General features: G+C 45.8%; 1 protein-coding gene across 1 annotated transcript in view; it reads left to right on the top strand.

The window, feature by feature from the left end:
- Positions 1–14,866, top strand: part of CHCHD3 (coiled-coil-helix-coiled-coil-helix domain containing 3) — a 215,245-nt gene that overhangs the window by 34,368 nt on the left and 166,011 nt on the right. Inside the window, exon 3 of the mRNA XM_079993093.1 lies at positions 7,012–7,093. Coding sequence (XP_079849219.1) covers positions 7,012–7,093 — 82 coding nt within the window. The remainder of the gene's footprint in view (positions 1–7,011; positions 7,094–14,866) is intronic.

Genomic DNA, 14,866 nt, shown 5'->3' on the forward strand with positions numbered 1-14,866 from the left:
GAGCCGCCACGGCTAGAGCATGCATTTAATTTTAAAACGGCTTTCCTCTCTTCCCCTAGACATTCCAAAGGGATACATTTGGTACTAAAAAGCCTTTTTCGTGCCCTTTGATGATGAGCATTGCAAAGACCTTTTGCATCCCCCAGGCTCTGGTTTCCAGCTCTGCTCTTGCTTCCCTTTCAGCTGCTCTTGTCACGGCCAGCTTCCCTTCCCTTCTAGGTGTGTTTATGGAACTTAGCAATGGCCTGCGCTGGAGAGCTTGTTAGGAAGCCCAATAATGAAGGGCAGATGACTTGCGTATTGTATAAACAGGAGGTGGAGGAAAGGTCAACTGCAAGGGAGCAGTAAAATATAATAAAATCTTTGCTTTGTGGTGTCAGTGTTTCAGGTCATCAAGCTGTAAGTCTGTCCTTTTCTCATTATTTATGACTATTAGCATGTTAAGTGTTTCCTTTCTGTCTCCCCCACTCACTGCATTGCCTCCAGTGCAGATGTTTGTCATTTCAGGTAGCAAGTCTGCAATGGGAGAGATATAAAACAAACTAGATCGCCTGCACATTGATCTTTTTGAATTAAAGTTGGTCATTTGACCAGTCAAACAAAGGTTGATCAACTGACTAATAGTAATCGCCCCCCCCCCGCTGCTTTTATTTATTAGTGGGTCCATATCACGTTTAGTGGGACCAAAATGCCACGTTAATCAACTCATATGAAACAAAGACATTCAAAACCATTGCAATCAATTATTATTTATAAGAGAGAATATTATGCAAATACAAATGTATGTCAGTGATATTCAGGTGATAGAATTGCTTTGGAGGGTTTGTTGTTCTTGTTGTTCCATGGGGATAGACCAAACAGCTGCAAATCCTGTTTAGAATGAACTAAAACACAAAAGTAGAAAAGATTGTCAGTGGCTGATTTCACTGAATGGAATTCTGATTATAATGCAGGGCAGCACATATTTTTGAATGGCCGTGTGGAAGCAAATGTAGTTGATCTCCTGCAGGACTGGGGGAAAATGGAGTTTGCCCTCAGGTGATACCACGGGTTAATTTCTAAAGACTGCTTAGATCAAGCCAGCCTTTTCCACTGTTACAGCAGATGAATCTTGAGAGATCTCCAGAGCACTGTCTACTCCTATTATATTGGATGGGTTTCAGTTAGTAAGGCTTGAGGATGTGGACAAGGTGCTTGGACCTATGCTCTGGACCAGGGGTCAGCAAACTTTTTCAGCAGGGGGCCAGTTCACTGTCCCTCAGACCTTATGGGGGGCCGGACTATATTTTGAAAAAATAATAATGAATGAATTCCTATGCCCCACAAATAACCCAGAGATGCATTTTAAATAAAAGCACACATTCTACTCACGTAAAAACATGCTGATTCCCGGACCATCCGCAGGTCGGATTGAGAAGGCGATTGGGCTGGATCTGGCCCCCGGGCCTTAGTTTGTCTACCCATGCTCTGGACCTTTGCTCCTCTTGGCTGATAAAAAATAACAGTGAGGGGATAGCTGGCTGGACCAGGGAGGTGATGAATGCCTTCTTAAGAGGGGGTGGTCTCTGCCAGCCTGCTCAAAGGAAGCAGTGGTCCTGATACTGCCCAATATGTATTGCCAGGTCAAAAATTATGAAATCTATTAAAAAATAAATAAAAAAGTTGTCCAGTAGCACCTTAGAGACCAACTAAGTTTGTTCTGGGTATAAGTTCATGTGCATGCACTGGACAATTTTTAAATTTATTTCAACTGTGTCAGACCAACATAGCTACCTACCTGAATATGAAATCACCATATGGACTTCAAACTTCACACCTATGCAAACCAACACTGAGTAGATCAGGGGTTGGCAAACTGAGGCCCATGGGCCACAAGTGGCCTATGGGGGTCGTTTAACCGGCCCATGGACCCCCGCCGCCCACTTGGACAGCTCCCGTGCGCCGCGCAGAGCGGGTATTGCCTTCCACGACGCTGGCTGGCTTCCCATTGGCTGCAGGGAGATCCTGCAGCCAATGGGAGCCTGTGCACGCCTCCTCTGTTCCGGAAGGAGCGCCAGAAATAGCGTTTGCGTATGTGTGTGCGTACACACTGCGACCCACCGCGGCGTCTGCAGGACCATGAACCGGCCCAAGCCACAAAAACTTTGCCAACCCCTGCTGTTGACGCTGCCAGCAGAGGGACTCAGGAGATGTGTCAGTTTCTTCAGCGACATACTGTACCGCTAAAAAGTGAAACGGACATCGCAGTCTGCTCCTCATACTGCTCCCGGGCGATATATCAATATATCGTCCAGGCCTAGTATCTAGTTCAGGCATAGGCAAACTCCGGCCCTCCAGATGTTTCGGACTACAATACCCATCATCCCTAGCTAATAGGACCAGTGGTCAGGGGTGATGGGAATTGTAGTCCGAAACATCTATGCCTATGCCTGATCTAGTTGTAATTATTTTAAGAAGGTGCTTGTGTCTTCCCTAGCTTTGTGTCTGCCTTCTTTATGGATGCATTTTTCTCCATTGCTCTTTGCCTTTCAGTCTGGATTTGCATATGTCTCGCTTGTGACAATGCCCTGCCTCTCACCTTGAGACTACTGGTTTGCTTTAATAGCTGCTTGTGAGGGAATTTTTCTTAAAGTCGCCTTAAAAGACCAAACAAAATAATGTCAGCAGGTGTTCTTTCATCCCCTCTTTCGTTCACATGCTTGAAGAATTATTATGCACTAGATGTGACAAACTGTTCAGGTGTGTTGTAACTCTAGTCTTTTAATGAACTTTCTCATCCAAATTACTTGGGACTGCAGTAAAGCTCTCTAGTCTGTGATAGATCAGAATCAAGTCCATTTTATACTTGAATTAAATGAGCAAATTAGCTGGCTGTGTTAACCATATACATTCACTTCATTTCAGAAGGTCTTACAATGTTATAATGTACTTCCACAGAGAAATTGCCTTACGTGTACTTGTTGGTTCAGTCAGCTATTGGGGGTTTGAGTGCTGCGCTGGTTTTTGGGAAGTGTGGGGATCTGAAGCAGAACAACACGTTATCCTGGAGACAAGCAATTCTAAGAACCACATTGGCTAACTTGATTTATGTAGGAGGTCTAGGGCAGGCCTAGAAATACCACCTTTTCTATGGAAGCTTGAAAACCATGACAATCCACTCTTTGCCTGAGGATGGCTGAAAATGGACATTGGTTCTGGCAAAACTCTTTTGTAAACCACTTTGATTTTTTTGGGTTTTACAATCAAGTTGTGCATACATTTTATGAAATAAATAATTAATTCATAAACATCTGAGCCACTAAAAGACACTCTTCCTCCCTCTTATCTGTTCTTTTGGTGGTGACAGCCTAAGGAGTAGAGAACTCCTGCTTGTATCTCATCTGCTACATGATTTGGTCATAGTTTTTGGATTCCAAAGAGTCACCTTAACCAACAACAACAACAACAACAACATTCATACCCCGCCCATCTGACTGTGTTGCCCCAGACACTCTCGGAGGCTTCCAGCATATACAAAAACATAATAAAACATTAAACACTATAATCCAGTGTTTCCCAACCTTGGGCCTCCAGCTGTTTTTGAACTACAATTCCCATCATCCCTGACCACTGGTCTTGCTAGCTAGGGATGATGGGAGTTGTAGGCCAAAAACATCTGGAGGCCCAAGGTTGGGAAACACTGCTATAATCCTCTGTATACAGGGCTGCCATCAGATGTCTTCAAAAGGTTGTATAGTTACTTATCTCCTTGACATCTGATGGGAGGGCATTCCACAGGGCAGGCGCCACTACCAAGAAGACCCTCTGCCTGGTTCCCTGTAGCCTCATTTCTCACAGTGAGGGAACTGCCAGAATGCCCTCAGCGCTGGACCTCAGTGTCTGGGCAGAACGATGGGGGTGGAGGCGCTCCTTCAGGTATACAGTGCTGAGGCCATTTACGGCTTTAAAGGTCAGACCAACACTTTGAATTGTGCTCGGAAACGTGCTACAACTCCCATCAACCCCAGCCAGTGTGTCAAGATAGTTGGGCATGGTGGGAATTTTAGTTTGACAACAACTGGGAGCCCAAGGTTGGGAAATTATGTTCAAATGAATCTACTCACGTGTTTAATGAACACACAAGGGAGGAATTGGATCATGTCTGCTAGGTACCCATTGGTACAGGCCATGTGTCTTCTGTCAAAAGGGAAGTCCATGTTGAGTTCTCTCTTCTCCTGCAATGTGTGGCATCACTTAACCTGCATTGTGGCAGCATCATTGTGTGCTTACCTCATGCTGCTTCATATTCTTGATGGAGGCTGGGAAATACTAAGTGTGATGAAACACAGGTAAATGGTAGGGAGGGAACACGATACAGAGATACCCATTTTGAATACAGGCATGTGTCCCACATAGATGTGGTACTGCCTTTAGCTACTGCATATTTGTCCCCCCCCCCCATTCATAGAACAGAGGTTCATTTGAACAAACAACCCATGTCAAGGTGGGTGTATTTCTTCAACTGGACACTCGTTTTGTGGCTTAAGTGCCCTTGGTGCTATCTAAAAGGCAAGCAACTCTGCTGTTCCTTGACACATAACTCTCAAATGCATCTCATGAGTGCCTGGTATAACCTCAGAATTTGCCCGGAGAAAAACTGGGTTCCCTGCCAATAACGTGTGTTCTCTAGGTCAGTGTTTCCCAACCTTGTGCCTCCAGCTGTTTTTGGACTAGAATCATAGAATAGAATCATAGAATCATAGAGTTGGAAGAGACCACAAGGGCCATCGAGTCGAACCCCCTGCCAAGCAGGAAACACCATCAGAGCACTCCTGACATATGGTTGTCAAGCCTCTGCTTAAAGACCTCCAAAGAAGGAGACTCCACCACACTCCTTGGCAGCAAATTCCACTGTCGAACAGCTCTTACTGTCAGGAAGTTCTTCCTAATGTTTAGGTGGAATCTTCTTTCTTGTAGTTTGGAGCCATTGCTCCATGTCCGCTTCTCTGGAGCAGCAGAAAACAACCTTTCTCCCTCCTCTATGTGACATCCTTTTATATATTTGAACATGGCTATCATATCACCCCTTAACCTCCTCTTCTCCAGGCTACAATTCCCATCATCCCTTGCCACTGGTCTTGCTAGTCAGGGATGATGGGAGTTGTAGTCCAAAAACAGCTGGAGGCCCAAGGTTGGGAAACACTGCTCTAGGTGACCTTAACCTGACCAGACTTGGATTAATTATACTGTGCTGTATTCTCCAGTGGTTTATTTGCACGCAATTTATTCGCCTCAACTAAATAGGAATTGTCTGCCTACGTGTTTTAACACAGCAATTTGAGTCAAATTATTTGGTTTTTTTGAAAGCACTTGGGCAGATAAATAAAATTGCAGGAGTTATTTCTCAAACAGTGACCTCCTTCCAGGATTAGGTTTTACTCAGCTTGCTTCAATTTCTCATTTGGGAACCATCTTGCTTACAAGGGTTAATAGAATTTCTATTTAATGATCTACAGCTCCACTTTTATTCCCTGTTAGGATCAAGCTGATCAATGCATAACCTAATTGATTGTTAAGGTCAAAAGTGCCATGTCTTTATTGGCTGATACCCGAATCTTATTTATTGTTCCTCAGAAGTTGGTTCTACGCTCCATTAGCCTTTTTTATCCATTCTTACATGCAGGAGCAATAAAAAATTGTGATACATAGCTTGGTGGACACCTTAATTGTTATGCATTGTATGTCTGTTGTCGGGTGCCAAACCAGACACTTGAAGTATCTTTCCAGAGTTGAGGTGACTCTAATGATCAATTGTGGCATAAAATGTTTTGCTGCCTTTGTAGTGCAGCTGTGAATGAGAGCTGCTTCGGGGGGTTTGAGATGGGCAGAGAAGAGATAAAACCAAACAAAGGACACAATCTTCTGGGTGTGTTGGCTGTGCAAATCCCAATAGGACAGTTGTGTTTGAACAGAAGACGATCCTTGTGGACTGCAGCCTAAATTATAAGCGGGTTAGTGGGTTTTTTTGGAATCTGTGTGCGGTTTGTGCCATTTATGCTGCCCGCCAGTCTTTTAAAGCCATGTGATTTTGGCAAAGCTCTCTGATGAGTGACTTAAAAAGAGACAGTGGTAGGTGCATTTCAGAAGCAGCATAAGTAAAATTTGTTTTTCCTTGGTGGGAAGCTTGGAAGACACGTTTTCATCCTTTTCCGATTTCCGAAACAACCGAAATGACTCCAGTTGGTTGAGCATTGAGAGGGGTTGTCCAGCTTGGGCAAAGTGATGCCTTCTAGTTGTTGTTGGGCTGCAAGCCTCATTATACCTGAAGGTTGTCCATGCTAGCTGGGGCTGATGGGAGCTGGAGGACAACACTGGGAGGGCAGCTCATCAGACAACGCTGCCCAACATTCATCAAAGAAATGAAGAAGGTCATCTCTAGGCATTGTCTTTTGTCAGAGGCCCTGTTATAAGAAGCAGTTTGCCATAGCTCAGGAGTGGGGAACCTTTCTCAGCCTGAGGGCCCTCATTCCCTTCTGGGCAACCTTCTGGGGGCCACATAGACACATAGAAGTATAGAGGTGGAGGAGACCCCAGAGGCCATCTGGTCCAACTCCCTGCAACGCAGGAATCGTAGCTACAGTACGAGACACACTAGAGATGCTCGCAACATGCCAGAGGCAACAGTGGGCAGAGCAATGAATGTAAATTTTTACTTATGTATGGTAGGCTAGTTTCTACACCCCATCCCATGTCCCTTTCTGGCCTCCATCCAGCCAGGTGAGCTGTATGACCTGAGGAAGCTCCTGAGACCCAGATAGGACTGGAGAGTCACGTTTGGCCCCCAGACCTGGGGCTCCCCATCCCTGCAATAGCTGCTTTGGTGATTATGTTGATATGAGTTGAAAATGTGATGGTAAAACCGAACAAACCCTCCTGGCTATTCTTTTATTGGGTCGTTCTGAATGTGTTGCATTCTGGCATCACTTGTATCCCATCCACGTCACTTAATCCTTTCCCACTTCTTAATTCCAGTGAATGAGGAAGACCTGAAGAAAAGAATAGCTGAAGAATTGGCATTAGAACAAGCCAGGAGAGATGCTGAAGCCCATAAAAGGTTTGTTTTGGTCAGGAATAGATCTTCAGTCCTCGCTGTTTGTGTTTTAAAGGCATGCTTCTTGCAATGTTGTGGTAAGTGGGGAAATCAGAGGTCTCTGGATGAATTAGGATGTTTTTTAAAGCAAGGTGTGACCAGACTTCTATTTGTTTGGCGTGTAATGGTGGTAAACAGAAAAATAAATTAGTAGAGAGTTGTTTTTCTCTGTGGCTTGCATTCTGTCTACATCTCTCTGACCTCACATACTTGAAGCGCTATGCTATTATGCTCTTTTTTTAAAAAAAGGGGGGGAGGGTTTAAAGTTCTGCCTTTTATGTTTTTGTATTTCCCACCCTCTCTGGAGCCTTCCTAAACTGTTTGCCTAGCAATGGAATTGCTCAGGAAAAAGCAGGGAGGCTTGTGTTGCTGAACTCATCAGATTGATCAAGAGGTAAATTCTAACAGCAGGGGAACAGGTAGAACTGCTTTGAAGAAGAGTACATATATTAGGCTTTGAAATACGTAAAGAGATGCTGTGTGTTTCTTTGTGTGTTGGGATGGAGATTGGGGAAAGGGAACTGCTGTTGCTTTTTCTGTTGGACATGCTATGGGCATCCTATAGTGTATCTTGGGTGAAAAACAGCAATATTTACTCTTCTACAAATTTGGGGGTGGTTTTTTGCATTTGAAAGGCTGAAGTAGGGCTTTAGTCATAAATGTTTAGTAGGTCTTGAAGGCACAGGTCAGAAGAGTGCAGCGCTTTCAATTATACATTAATAAAATGAAATCCAAGCAGCTACGTTTAAAAATTAATCAGTGCCCACGACAGGGTGAGCTCCCGTTGTTCAGTCCCTGCTCCTGCCAACCTAGCAGTTTGAAAGCATGTCAAAGTGCAAGTAGATAAATAGGTACCACTCCAGTGGGAAGGTAAACGGCGTTTCCATGCGCTGCTCTGGTTCGCCAGAAGCGGCTTTATCATGCTGGCCACATGATCCGGAAGCTGTCTGCAGACAAATGCTGGCTCCCTCAGCCACTAAAGCAAGATGAGCGCTGCAACCTCAGAGTCGTCTGCGACTGGACTTAACAGTCAGGGGTCCCTTTACCTTTACCTTTATGCTCAGTTTTTGCTTCTAGCAAGCTCAGTGTAGCTTTTTTGGGGGGGCGGTGGTGGTCCCAGTGTTCTCACACCCAGGCACTGGTCTGGATCACCTTGCTTAGCTGGCTGAGCGGAACTCTCCCCAGCCTCCCCCCCCCTTTGGAATTGGTCATCAAGGCAGGAGTGGAACCATTCGGCTCCCAACTGGAACAGCAAATATGCCATGGCTGATTGTTGTGAAAACTGCTGAATAGTATAGGGAGACCTACGGAGTCTGATCCCCCCTCTCCCTTCCTGGCAAAGACCATTCCAATATTTTTTTAATGCATTTGATAGTTTTTAACCTTTCTGTAAGCCACTTAGAACACTTTGTTGTTGAATGGCCTGTAAACAAATAAATAAAAAGAATAAAACCAAAGCAGTTTCTGCGCCAAAGCCAGGCTTCAAAACTTAACGAAATGGATTTAGAAATCCAGTTTCATCGAAGAGTGCTTGGAGTTGGCCGGCAACTGCTCACTCAAGGGCCTTGCCCAGGAAGGGAATGATATCCCCATCACCCAGAGTCAAGATGATTACTTCGGTCTTACCACTGCCTCCTTAAAGGTTGGTGGAAACTACCCTTCGCTCTGAGACAATGCTATTTATTATGCCCTAGATCCTTCCAGATGCATTCTCTGTTCTAGATCTAATAAGTCTAGAGAGTCGGGCCTTAGAACTGAGCATGTTGTTTGACTTGGGAAGGCAAACAAAACTAAAAAGTATGTCACGTTAATTTATGAACCATATAAATATCTAAAAAGTTTTCCCAATAGCCCAAAGTACCTGGACTGAAATTTGTCAAGGGAGGAGGGAATCAATGAAGCGTGTGGTGTGGTTTAGCTGGGTGTGTGCCCCATTGGGCTGTTTGGGACTTACTTTTGAGTAATATATTGGATTACACTTTAAATTATCTTAATGTTGCAAATAATTGGTTGCTAGTGTGTAAATGGTTCTGTAAAAAACCCCAAAACCCAGCTGAAATATGCCTCTTTGAATTGAGTAGTAAAGCAAATCAATGTGTTATGGTGAAATCACTGCGCTTTGAAATATTGTGGCTTGTCTTAATTGATTTTTGATTTTTACAAGGAAATGTATTTAGTATTTGTGTGTTAGTGTTAATGTAATTAATGCTAGCATTTTAAATGGATCGATTTATTACGTGCTTTGATTCCCCTTCTCCCGGTTCCAGTAACATCAAGAGGTCTCTGCTTGTGATGGTTCTGTTGCTCACCTCTCTGTGTTTCATTTTTCCCTTCTTCCGTTCCTATGGCATTATGAGAGAGGGGAATTTCCTTAGCATCTCTCAACCAGTCAGGGGCAGGTGTCCTTATACCAGTGAGCTAGTACTTGTTGAGATTTGTTACTAAGATGTTTCAGCATTAGGCACATTCAGTGTATTGGGCAAATGGAAGGTGCTGTCCTCATCTAGCCTGCTTGCCAGCCATGCACTACATCGGACAGGACAGGTACTCTCTTTCAGCTGACGCAACTCAAGAGTAGGTAACAGGTTTCAGACAACTGGCACCAAGGGCAGGTTCTAGAGAAACAGCCTCAGATGCTAGTTTTGTAGGACACTGTTGAACTCTCAGGAAAGGTACATGTTGACCCAGAGCTTCACCAAGTCCAGAGCTTCACCAAGTCCTTATATACCCACAGCCAGGACCTAAGGATGACAAGACTTCTGTCCTGGAAGGACTCTAGGGAGAGAATTTGGCTTGAAGCCTGATCTCATGGTGCTATTGAATGAATTTGGATTATGTCCTCTGCCACCTCCAGTTGGGATCATTTAGAAAAATAAGATGGGTGCCTCCTCTGCGAGAAGCCCAGAGAGTGGCAACACGAGAACAGGCCTTCTCTGCAGTGGCTCCCCGTCTGTGGAATGCTCTGCCCAGGCAGGTTCGGCTGCTGCCTTCATTATACACCTTTAGGCACCGGGCAGATACGTTCCTCTTTAACCAGGCCTTGGGCTGACTGACACCCAACACCTTTTAAAATGTGTTGTGGAAGTGCAGATTATTGGTTTGTTTTTGTTCTTATTTTTATTATGTGTTTTGTGGGTTTTATATTGTAATTTTATGTTGTGATATAAGGTATAGGGTGGTATAGAGGTTTAATAAATAACAAGAGCAGCAGCAGCAGCAACAGCAACAGCAACACCATTTTTAGGACCTATTTTTTGTAATTGTAAGTTGTTTTAATGTTGTAACCCGCCCTGGGATCTTTGGGAGAAGGGCTAGCTTTCCGCATTCTTGTGTAACTCAACCACCTCAGGGAGCCCTGATTTCCTGGGCAGACAGTCCTTACTGGGCACCAGTGTGAGAAGTAACTTCAAAAGAGGGTGGGCGCCGACTTCTGGAGTCTGAATCTAAAGAGGCAGTTCAGCAGTAGGATGAGGAGTAAATAAAATAGCTGGAAGAGGCAAGTCAAGCCACATTGCAATGAGGAAGCATTGGCTGCTAGTACAGTGGTACCTCCGGTTGCAGACGGGATCCACTTCAGAGGTCCAGTTGGATCCCGAGGTTTCCACAACCTGAGGACTGCTTCTGCGCGTGGTGAAGCCCAGTAAAATACTTCTGGGTTTGCCACACGTGCATCCCGAAGTTTACGTAACCAGAGGGTTACGTAAACGGAGGTACGACTGTACTACATAAGGATCTCTATTATCATAGTCTGAAGGAGTCTTGTTGGACTTAGCCAGACTGGTTTCTGCCTAATCTGTTGGGGCTTGGGATATGCTGAAATTGTGTTGAATGACCACACTAAGTGTTAGAACATGGGATTTGCATGCACAAGGTCTGATGTCCAGTGTTTGGCATCGCGGCCTAAAACGTCGCTTGGCATAAGAGCTGGCAGGGAGCTTAACTTGCAACAATGGTGTTTGCTGCCCAACATCATTTATACTACTGCGCTAGATGGGCCAGAGATCTTATAACATAAGGTAAGTTCATATGCTTAGCTCTGCAGAAATTTGGGGAAACTGGAGCCATTGCAAGCTTTCATGGTTAAATAAACTTGATTCAGAAAGTAGGTTCTGGAAGCAATTAGAGTGTGGTCCTGTATGAAGGCAGAAAAATGAAATGTGGGCGTTGTGGACAGTTGGTTGTCTACGTTATGTACAATGTAAAATTTAACCTGGGGTTTTCTTTTTGTCACATTTTTAAGGCTCTGTGTGCAGCCAGCTCCCTTGGTCACAACAGAATATTCAGTCATTTCCCCGCTCTTTAGAAATACTTTTTTTTGTAAGATATTTGCATTCCAGCAATGGTTTCTGTGGGTGGTATTCATATAATTTAGATATGTAATGTAATGATCGCTCTGCTGTCTTTTCCCCCTACTCTTACTTCTTCTAAGAAACCCCATCTGTTCGTGAAACGTGCATAGTTGTTTTCTTGAAGAAACAAAAAAACCTTTTGAACGAATCATTTTTAATGTCTCTCCCCCCCACCCACTACCATGGAAAAACTGCATCCGTGTAATGGTAGAATTCTGTTCACATATGCGCAGGGCAGAACTGCAGATGATGCCCAATATAGGAATAGGAACATAGGAAGCTGTCTTATACCAAGTCAGAGCATTCATTGGTCCATCTACCTTACTGATGGACAGTGTCTTCCGGACTTAATGCAGGAACCTTTCCCAGCTACACCTGAAGATGTCATGGATTGAACCTGAGATCTTCCGCATGCAAAACAGTGTTAAGGGAAAGGGAAATGCACATAGTGTAACTTTTAGTCTATGTCCACCTTCTTGACAGTCCCTGACACCCAGAGATGTGCTGCTGATTTCACCCATTTTCCCTTTATAACCCCATATTTACCATACCTCACCATAACGGAACGAAATACTTGCTCTCCCTTCTATCCATCCTTGATTTGCCTTGGGGTTTTTTTTTTGTTTTTTTTTGCAAAGCTTGTTCACTGACCTGCTGCAAGTCAGTGACACACAGAAGGTAGCCATCATTGACTGCGAGCTGAAAATGCTCAACAGTGACATTGCTGCTCTACAGGAGACCAAACATGCTTCGAATGGCAGCCTCTGAGAAAAGAATGACATCTTTTTCTTGCAAGGAGGGCACCCAGAAGAATCACGTATTCACTACATAGGTTTTTCAGTGAAGAACTCTCTTTTGTATGTGATAGAAAAGCTTACTTCTGAAGAAGCTGGACAGAGTCTCATCAGCTATTTTGCCAAGCCTGCATGGAGTTCAGCCCCACCACCAACCTGACGAAGACCAACATCTTGGGTCAGGATGTCACCAGCACTTCACACATCAGCATTGCTGACCACATCCTTGAGGTGATGGACAATTTTGTCTACCTGGGCTTCACCATAAGCAGTATCCTCTCCACTGAGGTGGAGGTGGACAAGGATACAGTGGTACGTCGGGTTACATACGCTTCAGGTTACATACGCTTCAGGTTACAGACTCCGCTAACCCAGAAATATTACCTCGGTAATATTTGCTTCAGGATGAGAACAGAAATTGTGCCCCCACGGCGCGGCAGCAGCAGGAGGCCCCATTAGCTAAAGTGGTGCTTCAGGTTAAGAACAGTTTCAGGTTGAGAATGGACCTCCGGAACGAATTAAGTACTTAACCCGAGGTACCACTGTATTGGCAGGGAAGCTATGGCAATGGCTTGCCTCTCCAAAGGTGTATGGGAGGATGTGATGCTAACAACCAATACCAAGATGAAGGTCCACCAGGGTTGCATGTTGAACATGCTGCTTTATGGTAGTGAGACGTGGGTATCCTACACCTGCCAGGAGCAATGCTTTCCACGTACCCTGTGTCAAGATGATGTTCAGTATCACACACATGAGGGACGCGGGTGGCGCTGTGGGTAAAACCTCAGTGCCTAGGACTTGCTGATCGTATGGTCGGTGGTTCGAATCCCCGCGGCGGGGTGAGCTCCCGTCGTTCGGTCCCAGCTCCTGCCCACCTAGCAGTGCGAAAGCACTCTTAAGTGTAAGTAGATAAATAGGGACCGCTTTATAGCGGGAAGGTAAACGGCATTTCCGTGTGCTGCACAGGTGCTGGCTCGCCAGCTGCAGCTTCGTCACGCTGATCCGGAAGTGTCTTCAGACGGCGCCGGCTCCCGGCCTCTAGAGCGAGATGAGCACGCAACCCTAGAGTCGGACACGACTGGCCCGTACGGGCTGGGGTACCTTTACCTTTACCTATCACACACATGGCAGGACAGAGTCTCAAACAAAGATGTGCTCTTCCAAGCTCACACTCCCAGCATATTCCTGTTATTCTAAAGCAGCAATGCAGCAGCAAGCAAAGGCTATAGCAGCCAAGTCAGCTGCTTGTGGCAAGAAAGCCAAACAGGATGTGTGTGACTGTTGCCATGGAAACAAAGGGGCAGTCCATTCTCCTTATTGAGCACAGGATGTGAGCTCAGTGTGTGTCATATGACCTGTACAGGATGTACATGGGTGGAGTTTATTCTTACTGCTGTTGAGTGCAGACATGTTTTCTCTGTACTGAAGTGAAAGACAGAAATAAAGGATGTAAATAGTTTTCTGTCTGCTTCTTTCCCCTCCCTGGGGACACCAAAGAGGAGAGAGAAGGAACGGTGTGTTTTTCTCACAGCCTGAGAAAAATCGCCGAGACCTCGCCAGCTTATCTGCCGGGAGTAGCAGCCGGGAGGTCGCCAAGGAATATCTGCTGGTGCCTAGAAGAGGTAGGCACATTCCTCTGACCGAGGCAGAACTCCAACAATTCCCACTTCTGTCTCAGTGATGTGTACACTGGCTTGCTCATGTCCAAAGAATGGAAGAAGGCAGGATCCCCAAGGACATGCTTTATGGGGAGCTGGCTTCAGGCACCAGGCCCGTTGGAAGACCAACTCTGCATTACAAAGATGCCTACAAACATGACATGAAGGCTGGCGGCACCCACCTCTGCTGTGTTATGGTGAAGCCCAGGTAGACAAAATCGTGATCACCCCCTTGCAGACCATTGCAGTGGCTGGAGCCAATTAGTCAAGTTGAGGTTGTGTATCCACAACAACTTTGCTGGGCTCGGGGGTAACCCAAGTAACGCGGTCCAGGTCCAGTCACGAATCCAAGGCTTCCACGAGGAGTCAGTCCGACAGTGCCAAGGCAGGACACAAGGCAAGGTCAGGCACAGGATCACAGGCAGGTTCTGGCAAACAGCAACATTGCTCCTGCTACCTGGGGCGGGGTCCAGCAGCCTTTTATCTCTGATGGGGCAACGGCCGGTCTTGATCCCCCAGTGACTCACCTCCCTGTCTTGCCCGAAGGCGAGCACTCCTCCTGCGAATACTCGTGTCTCTCCTCTCAGACCTGAGTCTCTGCAGCTTGGGAGATGTTGGTGGGTTACTAGACCCAGAGGCTGCCTCAGCCTGCCCTGACCCAACTGGTAGTGGAGCAGCTGTAAGTGATTGCCCAGCTGAAGGCAACGAGGTCATCCCTGCATCTGGAGCCAGGGCAGGCTCAGGCCCCTGACTCAGCCCAGCAGGTGTTTGTTGCAGGGGAACCTGTGCAGACTGGGGCTCTTCAGGATCAGGCCCCAGACCTGGTTCAGATGCCCCCAGAGGCAAAGGATCCAGTGCGGACTGAGTCTCCTCTGGCTCCGAGTCCGAGCCCGATTCCCAGGCCATCACATCAGTGACCAGAGGAGGAATGTCGGC

The sequence above is a fragment of the Podarcis cretensis genome, assembly GCF_951804945.1.
Source record: "Podarcis cretensis genome assembly, chromosome: 10".
Lineage (NCBI taxonomy): Eukaryota > Metazoa > Chordata > Lepidosauria > Squamata > Lacertidae > Podarcis > Podarcis cretensis.